Raw genomic sequence first — 12,968 nt, forward strand, 5'->3', positions numbered from 1 at the left:
GGGGCAGTGAGGGGCAATCAGGCCGGGATCGGACCTAAACTGGCAGTCGGACATCCCACGAGGGGTCCCAGATTGGAGAGGGTGCAGGCTGGGCTGAGGGGTCCCTCCTTCCCCCCCCCTCCCCGTGCACAAATTTCGTGCACTGGGCCTCTAGTTGTACTTAATAAAAACCTAAAGATTTACAAACACCACATAAATAATTATCTCCATTTTGAGTATTCCGGAAACTCTATGAAAATGAAGATATAATCTTTTTTAACAGTTCACCCTAGTTCTAGTCATTTTCTTCTCTGCCTCATCTTATGTAATCACTTTGCCAACAAGACCAAGATTGCTTCTGTTTTATGCATTCCCACCTTCCTACATTTTTACAGCTGTCAACGAAATTATTTCCACTTCTAAAACTCCAGAATAGTTATGATTATTTAACTTAGCCCTCCCTCCACTCCCCCACCAAAATAAACAGAGAATATTTCTTTGCAACTTCTGAAGTTGCTCCCCATTTATAATTGAATTCAGAATAAATCTTGGCCAAAGCATACCAGAAAATTAGAGCAAAGTCATTTTCAAATGAAATTAATTTTAAATGACACTTTCAAGCATATTAAGGATTAAGTTCTTTCAAGTGAAATAACTCCAGGAGTGCGTGGATAAAGTTTAGCCAAACACTAGACTATGACTCAGGATAAAAAAATTAATTAGACATAGTCCCTAACTAAGAAACTTACAGACCAGGATATTACATAATATGTATAGAAACATAAGGGTATAATGTGTAAACACAATGTATAGATATCGAGCAAAATTATTTAAATTTACATATACACATTAGAGTTAGAAAGTATACATTTCAACACAAAATTGGTTCCAAGTTCAAAAACTGAAGTTGTTTTCCCATATTGTGTGATCAAATCACTGAGGCACACTTTGAACTTGGTACATTCCTTCTGATTCTGTACGCAAGTGATAGCCCATTTTGATTGTATACAGGCAATTTGGAGAAGAAAAATTCCTTATGACAACCATTTCTACTCCACCCAGATTTCCTTTTCTGTATATCAAATATTTAATGGGCACAATTATTCAATTATGTCTATACCAATGAATTTTCAATATGCATTAATCATTTAGAGGTTGAGTTGGTCAAAAAGGGGGGAAACCCTATATCTTTGAATGGAGAGAGTGAACTTTTCAACTGCAACACCCATTTCATGATCTATAAAAGGGTAGCCTTTGTGCCTGGCTGCCACTGCTTCCTCTCGGGTTCTGGCCACCTTCCCCAGGCTGTGGCTCTCTCCAGCACCATGTCACTCTTAGTGCAGTACTCTGAGCTGCGTAGGCAGCTGTCTTCCCAGAGTGGGACACTGGGCAGAGCCAGGGGCATGTCTGCCTCCAGTGTTGGAAGTGGCTATGGGGGAAGCGGCCTTGGCTTTGGAGGCGGCTATGGGGGAGGTTTTTCTGCTGCTTCCATGTTTGGTTCTAGTTCAGGCTTTGGTGGTGGCTCTGGAAGTTCCTGCGCAGGAGTGCTGGGCACTGCTTATGGAGGAGGCCTGGGGATTGGATTTGGAGGAAGCCCAGGAGGGGGCTCTCTATGTATTCTCTCTGGCAATGATGGAGGCCTTCTTTCTGGATCAGAAAAGGAAACCATGCAAAATCTTAATGACAGATTGGCTTCCTACCTACATAAGGTTCGAGCTCTAGAAGAGGCTAATACTGAGCTAGAAAACAAAATTCATGTGTGGTATGAAACACGAGGATCTGGGACTGAAGATCCTGGGTCACAGAATGATTACAGTAAATATTATCCACTGATTGAAGACCTCAGGAATAAGGTAACAATATGGTTTTTGGAGGGGCTTTGGGAATTATGTTGGTTTGTTGTTGTTGTTGTTTGTGTTTTATTTTTTTCTGGGTTTGTTTGTTTTTTGTTTTTGTGGGTTTTTTTTGCTATTACAGTGTTTTAACAGTGATAATTTTTTCAATTCCACTATACTTGAAGAAATTTCTCATGCTGAAATATTTAGTTTCATTTTACCATTTACCATAAAGGGACTCTATTTCCACTTTCTGTAGGAAATGTATGTTCCTTAACTTTTAAAATATTCCATCAATATATATTCTTTTAAAAATTTAATTGCCACACGGCTGACGTGGCTCAGTGGTTGAGCATCGGCCTATGAACCAGGTGGTCACGGTTTGATTCCCGGTCAGGGCACATGTCTGGGTTGTGGGCTCAGTCCTCAGTGTGGGGCACGCAGGAGGCCGCTGATCAATGATTCTCTCTCATCATTGATGTTTCTATCTCTCTGTTCCTCTTCCTCTCTGAAATCAATACACACACACACACACACACACAGAGTATATATATAATTTAATTGCCTTAAACTCTTAATAAAATAGCATTTTAACATCACCTAAAAATTATCTGTCGAAAACATATTTGTATAATACTGGTACTTTAGGGTTTTATTCAGTGTGTCCTCCCCGGTTTTGCCAGATCATCTCTGCCAGCACTGGAAATGCCCAGCTCATCTTACAGACCGACAATGCAAGACTGGCTGCCGACGACTTTAGAATGAAGTGAGTTGAATAAAAGATAGATTAATGGAAACTGACATGTCCCACCATTTCTTCCTATCCCCTATTTTCCTGCCTTCACTGGTGGCAAATATTTCAAACTTTCTGCAGTTCACCTGCCCCATACAGTCAGTGTTCTGGTAAATTTACACTGGGCATTCTAGAAAGTAACTAGATTCCAATACAACTCGCACATTACATGTCCTGAAGTATAAGTTGCTTAAACGTAGGGCTATGGATTAATTTCATGTCCCTACACGAGTAATGTGCTATTGACTCATGATGTGACACAATAATTCCACCGATGTCCTAAAGCTCCACCTTCCATGTATCAAAATGAATTAATAATGTTTTTGCCCGGGAGTTAAATGAAATGATCTTTTTCCTGATGACACATACACCTAAAATATTAACCATGCCCTCATTTTTATATTCTCTCTTTCCCCCTACTCCACCCTCTGGACATAAAGAAGAAATACTAATGTCCATTTTGCTCCACAAAATTTTCACACAGAATGTTGTGGTGGTGATGATCCTGAACATGTAAAATCCTGGTAAAAGCTACTAAAGAAGTATCAATGTTTTAAATTAAAACATGAGTAAAAGTTAAGCAAAAAAAAAAAGACTAGTTATTATTTTATTTTCAACTGCTTTTAGGATTCTGTCTGAAACTCCTAGAGAGGTACTGCTACTGTTCATAGCCAGGGCAGCCGGCCAAGGGGGAAATTGTTCCCTGGGATGCAGTGCTATTGGGGTTCATTGCTGAGAGAAAAGCATCACCTCATAATTTTTTCAATTCTCTCCAACTGATCATTAAACTATCATAAAAAGGGGACAGAACAGTTATTAAAGCAAAAACAGCATCATACATTGCAATGCTGCCATTTTAATATAGTCGCACAGATTTATGCACAAAATAGCTCTGAAGAATGCAGGCACCTTATTCACAGGGGTGTGTTGATTCCTTAAACTGTTTTGCACTTGGTTTTCAGGTATGAGAATGAGCGTGCCCTGCGCCAGAGCGTGGAGGCCGACACCAACGGCCTGCGCCAGGTGCTGGACAAGCTGACCCTGGCCAGGGCCGACCTGGAGATGCAGATCGAGAGCCTAGTGGAAGAGCTGGCCTACCTGAGGAAGAACCACGAGGAGGTCAGCCACAGAGGGCTGCTTTAGTTTCAAATTTACAAATCTGGAATTAGATCAGATATGGAGAATACATATTTCCCTGTTAAAATGGCCATTTTAATTTCTTGTGTGTGTGCGTGTGTGTGTGTGTGTGTATGTGTGTGCGTGCGTGTGTGTGTGTTATGTGCCAGCTGCTGGTGGTGGTATTGACAGTAGTTTCCTGTTAAAATGGCCATTTTAATTTCTTGTGTGTGTGTGTATGTGTGTGCGTGCGTGTGTGCGTGCGTGTGCGTGCGTGTGCGTGCGTGTGCGTGCGTGTATGTGTGTGTGTGTGTGTGTGTGTGTGTGTGTGTGTGTGTTATGTGCCAGCTGCTGGTGGTGGTATTGACAGTAGTTCCTGTTAAAGTTTATCCGATAAAAGGCACTTTCTGATTTGGTCATTTTCATCATTAGGTAAGGACAGTAAGAATTTTAATTATCCTGATCTAGTGATTTTTTTTACAGTTAAAAAACAAATTCTATCAATAATACATAACGTTATATATGTCGAGAAAGCGGCATTACCCTGTGTGATACACACAGAGAACTCTGATATGCCACAATGCCTATCAGCACCTGGTAGGTAGCATGGGCATTAGTCATGACTCTAGCAATAGGCTTCTAAGGAGGTTTCTACTGGAAATCAATGACTGTGATAGAAACGGTGTGGAAGCCGAGGTACCATCTGCTGCCCTCAGTTTGGCAGCTGTAGCTGAAACCCCAAATGTACTGTTTTCAGCAGGCCTTCCCTTCTTAGTAAGGCCCTGGTCCCCAAGAAGCAGGGCCAACTCATTCATTAGGGATGGCAGGCACAGCACCTGGAGCCCATGGTAATTTTAGGGGCCCAGGAAAATGTCTTCAGTTCTTTTAAAATCAAAAGAGAAATATTAGTTTTGGGGTTAAAAATGTTCTAATATATTGTATTAATATGTGTGACTTATACTAACTCAGTCATAAAATATAATGTGTAATATTTGTTATAGAAGAAGAGGCCCACAAAATCATAACAGCCCCCTGCACTCCTCTCTCACTTGCTGCCCCCAGGAGCTCCAAAGCTTCCAGTCTGACGGCCCCGCCCAGGTCAGTGTAGAAATGAATGCTGCCCCAGGAGTGGACCTCACCAGGCTCCTCAACAACATGAGGGCACAGTATGAAGCGATCGCTGAGCAGCACCGTAAGGACGCGGAAGCCTGGTTCATTGAAAAGGTAGCACTAACGAACACAAAAGGCCTTGTTTGAGACATTAGCAGAAAAGCACTCACTCATGTCCTCTGGCTCCTCTTTTCTGTGGCAGAGCAGGGAGCTCGAGAAGGAGATCAGCACCAACACTGAGCAGCTTCAGTCCAGCAAGAGCGAGATCACCGACTTGAGACGCGCCTTTCAAAACCTGGAGATGGAGCTCCAGTCCCACCTCGCCATGGTAGGGCCCGCGCAGAGACGCAGCAACGTTTCAACTTCCAAAGAAAATGTTGCATCCAACCTACGTTAGGCCATTGGCTTGCCTGGTTCATTCAGCCCCCTCCATTGTTATGTCTGTGCCATTTCTCTCCCGCATGCAGAAGACATCTCTGGAGGACTCCTTGGCCCGAACCGAGGGGGACTACTGCGGCCAGCTGTCCCAGGTGCAACAGCTCATCCGCAGCCTGGAGGAGCAACTGCTCCAGGTGCGCAGGGACACAGAGTGCCAGAACGCCAACCACCAGCGACTGCTGAACGTCAAGGCCAGCCTGGAGCTGGAGATCGAGACCTACCGTGACCTGCTGGATGGCGAAGCCCAAGGGTGAATAGATAACTGAGGTTGAAATAACCTCAGTGGCTGACCAACCCCCGAGTGGAGTTTGGAGGGGGGGGGCAGTGGAAGAAAGGGTTTTTTAGTTGACAAAAAATAACAAATCTAGTAAAAACAAGTCTTGGGTTTATTAAGCACTCTACACTTTGCAAAGTGTTGTCACCCATTGTCTTACTTGATAATAATTCATAAAATGCTGGGATGAACAACGGCACCAGAGACAGAGGCATTCTGCAAAGGAGCACTAGAAAATCACCCACTTTGAGTTCTAATACCAGTCTCCAGGTACTAAGAATGATACTTCAAATAGCCATCTGGAACCACCTCAGACCTACTGTAGCAAACTTTCTAAAAGTAATAGGAGCATGACCCACTGGGAAGAACTCAGGGCTATAAGTCAGAAAATGCAACTCTGAGACCAGATCCTCCATTAATGGCCACTTTGCTTCACCTTGAGATCCAGATGTTGGCAGGGTTTGAAAGGTGCACTGTACAGACTGATTACTCTCAGGGTGAGTCATTCAATCACTCTTTTATTTTTTTCAGTTATAATACTAGGACATTGCTTTTTTTTGCCAATTGAGGTCTTTAATTTAAATTTTATTTTTCAGCTATTGGTTACATTCAATATTATTTTGTATTGGTTTCAGGTGTGCAGCATAGTAGTTAGACAATCATACTTTACAAAGCATTTCCCCTAATATTTCCAGTACCCACCTGGCACCATACATGGTTATTATAATATTATCATTCAATTATTCTTGATCAAGAAATTTGGAACCCCTTCCTTATTTGTCTATAGTTTTAGGCACATTTCCAATTTTTAGTCCAAATAGCAAACTCCTTATTTCTCCTCATTCCAGAAAGCATGATGTGATATCATTTCCCTCGTTTTCTCTACAGTGATGGTGTGGATGAAACTTCACCTGTGACTGACTCCAAATCTCAAGCACAGTCCACTGATTCTGCTAAAGGTATGCAGATTCCCTAAGAATCACTTAGAATAAGTCACAGTCATATTTATTAATGACTAAAACTATAAGATATCATTGAATACTGCAGCATTATTAATTTAAAGTATATTTATATACTGAGCCAAGGAAAAACCATTTATGCATCCCTGCAGAAAAATGAGTAGTCTGTAATGTATTAAAATGTCTTGTAAGCCCAGGAAGAAAAAATTCTACTCTGCAAAGAAGTATTATGAGCACCATAACCATACTTAAATGCTTAAACATATTTTCATTTGTGCATAGGACAACACTAAACGTATTTCCTTTTCGTTGAATAAAATACATTTTTTAGAATGTGAAAATCACTTTTGAAAGTTTAAATTTGAAGGGTTTTATCGGTCAATACCTAATATAGAAGGTTAAGTTAAATAACAACCAATTTTAGGTGAATATTTGAAACACTAACTTTTGCCCCCTTTGTTCCCTCTTTATCTTTAGACCCTCCCAAACCCCGAAAAATCAAAACAGTTATCCAGACCGTGGTGAACGAGGAGATGGTCTCATCTCAGGTTCAGGAATTTGAAGCACTAATATAAAATTTCACAAGCTCTGCCCCATGATTGCTTCCTTAGGCACAAGAAATTTACAAGAAGAAATTATTCCTTTCAGAGTAAGATGCTATATTAGGTCAAGCTCTATTTTTGTTTCATTTTCTTTAGATTCCTATTCACGTTGAGTCCTTTCTGCCATGCCGAAACAATACTCAACTATGAGTCATTGTGGCCATGTTGGTGTTTATAACAAACCAAAATTGCCTTATAAATTTCTGGACCTGGAGTAGTCTTTTAATAAACTTTCTTCTAGTGATCTGGAACATGTTCTTAATCATAGGGCTTTGATCAAGTAGTACTGTCTTAATAAAATTAATTTTAAAAGATTAATGGTAATAGTGTGAAATCTGTATCTTCTTGATTCCAGCAATAATGTCAAGGGCATAGAGGTTTGTGAAATATTAATAAGAAAAGTAGATAAACAGTGGGATAAACATATCAAGGTTTGAGATTAAGTTAAGAGGTTCCTTTTTGAAGTCCTTTCCTTTGTACATTATTCCATCAAGTTCACAGCAAAATTCTATTGTCCACTCTCGGGCATTAACAGTTGTCCTGTTAATTTTCTAGAACCTTCTTTCATTCAAATAAGAAACACTTACTGAGCCCTTACAGTGTGCCAGACTAGAGACTCTTCTAGGAGTGGCGATACAATGAGATAGGGCAAATAGAAGTTCAAAGGACACATGGAGGAGAAAGTGAACAATATGTCAGGGGACAACTAAATGTTTCATAAAGAACTCAACCAGGCAGAGGAAGGAGAATGGGAACAGAGGAAACACATTGTCCACAAAGGTGTGAACAAACATTGCTGCCATGTCCTTCCTCCTATCTGATACCAGTGACACCAAGGCTGGGGCTTCTATTGGGCTGAATCAGACACATTAGTCAATAGCAGATGTCATGTGCTGGGTTGGAGCAGAGGGCAGCCAAAGTCTAAGCCTGAGTAGATGGTGGTTCAATCTGGGTGGACAGATTCAAAACCAGAAAAAACAAGAGCAGGATTTAATGATTCAGAACCCGGGCTCTGAAGCCAGACTGGGTTCAAATTCTGGCTCTTGCTACATAGCAGCTAGTTAACAATCCCTGTGTGCCTCGCGCTCCTGATCTTTAAAGTGGGGTGGGAAAGATTAAATAAGAAAACATACATAAAACCCTAGGAACAGATCCTGGTGCCTAGCAAGTACTCAATATTTGCGTCCTGTTATTATTTGCTGTACAGAACCAAAATGGGATGGAGAACGCAGGGGAACTGATGAGCGAGGAGTGTGAAAGGGAGCAGAAGGGAGAGGGTGGATCATGCAAGCCTGGACGAATTCCAGTGCTGAGTGCAAAAGCCCATGGAAGGTTATCAATGCCATTTTAAGATGACCTGCTTCAGCATGCAGCTTTCTGAAGTCACACTTGCTTTTAATATTTGCTAGTGTTTTGGGTACTCCATTCATCTCGCTTGGTTACACATAGCAATTCAACTCTCTGTCTTGCCCTCGCCTTCCAGAATGTGTCCTAGGACAACCATACTTTTCAGACCCAAAGAGATTATTGAGGTCTTTTCCTGAACAAGGTCCATAGCCCACAAATAACAAATAATGTCATTTTTCTAGTACTCGGAGTGGCTGCAAATAGTTTTACATAACATCTGTTTTCCTTACAACTACATCTGAATTCTGTGAGATTCAAAGGAAAAAGGGATTTTGCACAAGTATTAATCTGGTGGTTATTTCTTAGCTATTAACTTAGCTTCTCAACATTCCCTTCCATTGGAAGTATTTTCTTCACTGGGCTCCCAGAGACATCATCTCACTGGAAGCTTTTTCTCAGACTCTTCTTTGTGACCTCTGAATGTTGGCCCAATCCTCTTGTCTCCTCTCTCGACACTCTCTCCCTCGGTAACCTCATCTACTGTCATGGCTTTAAAGTAATGCTCAATGGATGAATGTTAGCTGGACATATTGTGATCATTTCGTATTATGTAAAAATATAGAATCATTATGTTGTAATTAATATAATGTTGTATATCAATTATACCTCAATTAAAAATAAAAAAAGAAAGTGGCCCTAACCGGTTTGGCTCAGTGAATAGAACGTCGGCCTGTGGACTGAAGGGTCCCAGGTTCGATTCCGGTCAAGGGCATGTACGTTGGTTGCGGGCACATCCCCAGTAGGAGGTGTACAGGAGGCAGCTGATCGATGTTTCTCTCTCACCGATGTTTCTAACTCTCTATCCCTCTCCCTTCCTCTCTGTAAAAAATCAATAAAATATTTTTTTTAAAAAAAGAAAGTGACCATCTGTGCATTGATTAGTTCTTGTGGTAGCTTCCAAGATGGTTCCAATGATCCTCACCTCTTGGTGCTCATGCCCCTGTGTATAGTCCCCTCCCACAATGAACAGAGTAGACTTATTGAACAAGTGACAATGTGTGACCTTCAACATTAGGTCACAAAAGCATTTCAGTTCTGGCTTGGTCATTAGATTGGTCACTCTGCGAGCAATCAGTTGCCCTTACGTTTATTCTACGGAGGAGGAGGACTATCCCAAAAAAAAGTCAGGGATTTCACAAAGTTCCCCATCCAAAATCACTGTCTTATTCTGATAATATCTCGGTGAAAATATTCTACAGTCTTCGGTTGGCAAAGGAGGCATCATATTTCTTATTACAGGTACTTTGCCCTGCTCTCACTGCCAAGAAATATAATTAGCACAGCATCCTTTTCATGAGATTCCAGCCCTCATTCACAAGACCACAAGCCCTATTTCAATACAGACATGAAATATCCTTTTGGACTTAGTCATTAATGCACTGCATAAGTGAGAGGTCTGTCTTTAAAGAAAGAAATTCATAAAGAGAGAAAAAAGCTACAGGATCAGACAACAAAAGACAAACATTACTTATGATTATTTTAAGATCTGAAACTTTACTAATATAAATTTTATGCATGTTTTGTGTACAGGGTAGGAAAAAAAGTCTGGAAAATACTGTTTATACTAACCTATCATAGTGGTTATCCTTTGGGGATTAGCAGTTTGAAGAATACAGGGTGTGTGACCAAAAAAAATGTATACACACTTTAACAGCTGACAGCTCAATTTTGGAAATGAAATGTATTTTAATAAACACTGCATTTATAATTATTCAAAGTGTGTATACATTTGGGGGGAACACCCTGTATTTTGTATTTTCTATTGAACATTTTGTAAATGGTTAACAAACCACATGTATAACTTTGATAATTGGGGAGGGGATGAATTTTAGCTATCCAGAACAAATGAGTTTGCAAGTAGGTCACAATCTACAAATCAACCATCCATCGCCAAAGCAATCACTTTTTTGGGTTTTGCAAGAGTGCCACCTACTGGAACTTTAGGAAATAAACTTTTTAAAAACTGCCTCATTCACTGCTGGTGGGAGTAAACTAGTACAGTCACTATGGAAAAAAGTATGGAGGTTCCTCAAAAAATTAAGAATAGAGTTATCATATGACCCAGCAACCCCTCTTCCGGATATCTACCTGAAAATTTTGAAAATATTTATTTGCAGGGATATATGCACCCCTATGTTCACTGCAGCATTTTTCACCATGACCAAGATGTGCCTGGTGTTGCAGGCTAAATCCCCAGTAGGGGGCATGCAGGAGGCAGCTGATCAATGATTCTCTCTCATCATGTTTCTCTCTCTTTCTCTTTCTCTCTGAAATCAATAAAAAATTTTAAAAATTTTTTTAAAAGCTATGGCTGCAAGCCTGGCTGCTGTGGCTCAGTGGTTGAGTGTTGACCTATGAACCAGGAGGTCATAGTTCGATTCCCAATCCAGGCACATGCCAGGGTTGCAGGCTCGATCCTCAGTGTGGGGCGTGCTGGAGGCGGCCAATCAATGATTCTCTCTCATCTAAATCTCTCTCTGTCTCCCTTCCTCTCTGAAATCAATAAAAATATTTTTTTAAAAGCTAAGGCTGCAACATTTTTATAAAAGGATTTATGATGACCAGAATTCACAGTTGAAAAATAATCATCAAGAGAATAGATAAATTATGGTATATCCACACAACAGAATAATACAACATACCGATAAAAAAGGATGGAACTACTAACGCAAAAACACATGGATTAATTTCAAGACCATTATGCTGAACAATGGAAGTCAGACTCACAATAATATATACTGTATGATTCAATTTATATGAAATGCTGGGGGGGGATCTAATCTGTAGTGACAGAAAGCAGACTGGTGGAGAAGTAGGGATTAACTGGTTAACTGGGAAGAGTCACAGGAGAAACTTTAGAACTGATGAAAATGTTCTGTATCTTGATTATGGTAATGGTTACATGGGTATATCCATTTGTCAAAATTCTTCAAACTGTACACTTAAGACAGGTACATTTATTATATGTAAACCATACATCATAAAAGTTAAATTTAAAAGGATAATAATAATAACTCAATAGTCTTTCTTCAAGGTGGTGCTGCGTTGAAAGCACAAAAAGGCCAAGTAGGATAAATCAACCGTGTGCTAGGATGGGCTTCCACCTGCTCGTCAGTGATAACTGATATTCAGGAATTTTTTCAATCTGGCTATCAAGCCATTGGTAGCTTGGCATTGGCTGTGATGGGAATATTTCCACTATGGAACTTGGGCTCTACATACATATTTCCCCGGAGAACGGGTTCACACCAGCACACCACTGAGCACAGCAGTTAACACAGATACAAAGGCTGATTGCCTTGGTTTGGGATCAAGCTCTTCTGCTTTCTAGTGGTTTTATTTACCTCTCTGTTCTTCAGTTCAAATTAAATGGACTGTGAATCTTAGCTGCTGAGAAAAATCGTGGAAACAGCCCTTAGAAGCAGACCTTTGCATTAATCATACTAATAGAACAGTCCAGAGAGTTAGTAAGATCTAATAGATAGAAACTAGATGGTATTTCAGGCTTTGCTCAGTGAGTCATCATGTTACTCATAACAAGTTACTCAACTTGAAATGATTCATCTTTTACAAAAGACAATAATATGTCTAATACATTAGCTCCACATTGTAGGAACCTCGTTAAAAACACCATAAACACAGGGCACCATGAACCTGTCTGGTCCAAATATGTTCATTAGAGTTATCAGCTTGGAGCCCACCTCCTACAGTTATATAGACATGCAGTTTCTGCTGAGAAAAGTATGTCCATTTTAAAAAATTTATTTGCAAATACCATGGGATTTTTTTAATCACTTAAGGCTGCAACTTCACATTTCCAGTGGATAGAACTGCAATTCAACTTTTTTTAACCAGCTGAAGTATAACTTTTTTTAACAGTCTGTTTGGTGTATTTATGTACACATGTGGGGCATCACATATTCATTTATTTGTGCATTCATTCGTTCAACAAATAATTATTTAGCACCAACTATATGTAAGCCTTTACATCGTCTATTGGAAATAACCTCAGTTTTTATGAACTAAAGATAAATACATGATAAAACTTCATACATTTTTCTTGCATTGGTGCAGATGAAATCAGGTAAGTCATGATCATTTTTAATTGGCAAAAATGTCATGGCCCCACCTACAGTATATGCTGAGTATTTAACAAAGGTGTGAGGAGGCTCCCTTTGGAAGATATGACACCTCCTCATTCATTTTTATGAGTTTTAGAAGTTTTATAAAGGAGTAACCCATACTGTTAAATGGATATTTACTTACAGGGCATATGTTTAAATTATGATACCCCTAAATATTTAATTACATTTTATACTATATTTCTCATGATATAAAAGTACCTTCAAGGTACTTTTAAGATGTTTTCACTGGACACATATTTTAAACAACTTTATGTGCTAATTCTGGATGGTAGAGTAATTTTAATGTTAAATTTCTCTAACTTATCTAAAA

General features: G+C 39.8%; 1 protein-coding gene across 1 annotated transcript; it reads left to right on the top strand.

Moving 5' to 3' along the window:
* Positions 1 to 1,292: 1,292 nt before the first annotated feature.
* On the top strand, positions 1,293 to 7,079 carry KRT12 (keratin 12). The gene is made up of 8 exons (XM_006094961.3): positions 1,293 to 1,832; positions 2,498 to 2,580; positions 3,570 to 3,726; positions 4,786 to 4,947; positions 5,036 to 5,161; positions 5,301 to 5,521; positions 6,434 to 6,504; positions 6,982 to 7,079. The coding sequence occupies exons 1-8, from the start codon at positions 1,305 to 1,307 to the stop codon at positions 7,077 to 7,079; spliced, it is 1,446 nt and encodes a 481-aa protein (XP_006095023.1). The 5' UTR covers positions 1,293 to 1,304.
* Positions 7,080 to 12,968: the final 5,889 nt, after the last annotated feature.

This window comes from Myotis lucifugus, unplaced genomic scaffold, assembly GCF_000147115.1.
Source record: "Myotis lucifugus unplaced genomic scaffold, Myoluc2.0 scaffold_146, whole genome shotgun sequence".
Classification (NCBI taxonomy): domain Eukaryota; kingdom Metazoa; phylum Chordata; class Mammalia; order Chiroptera; family Vespertilionidae; genus Myotis; species Myotis lucifugus.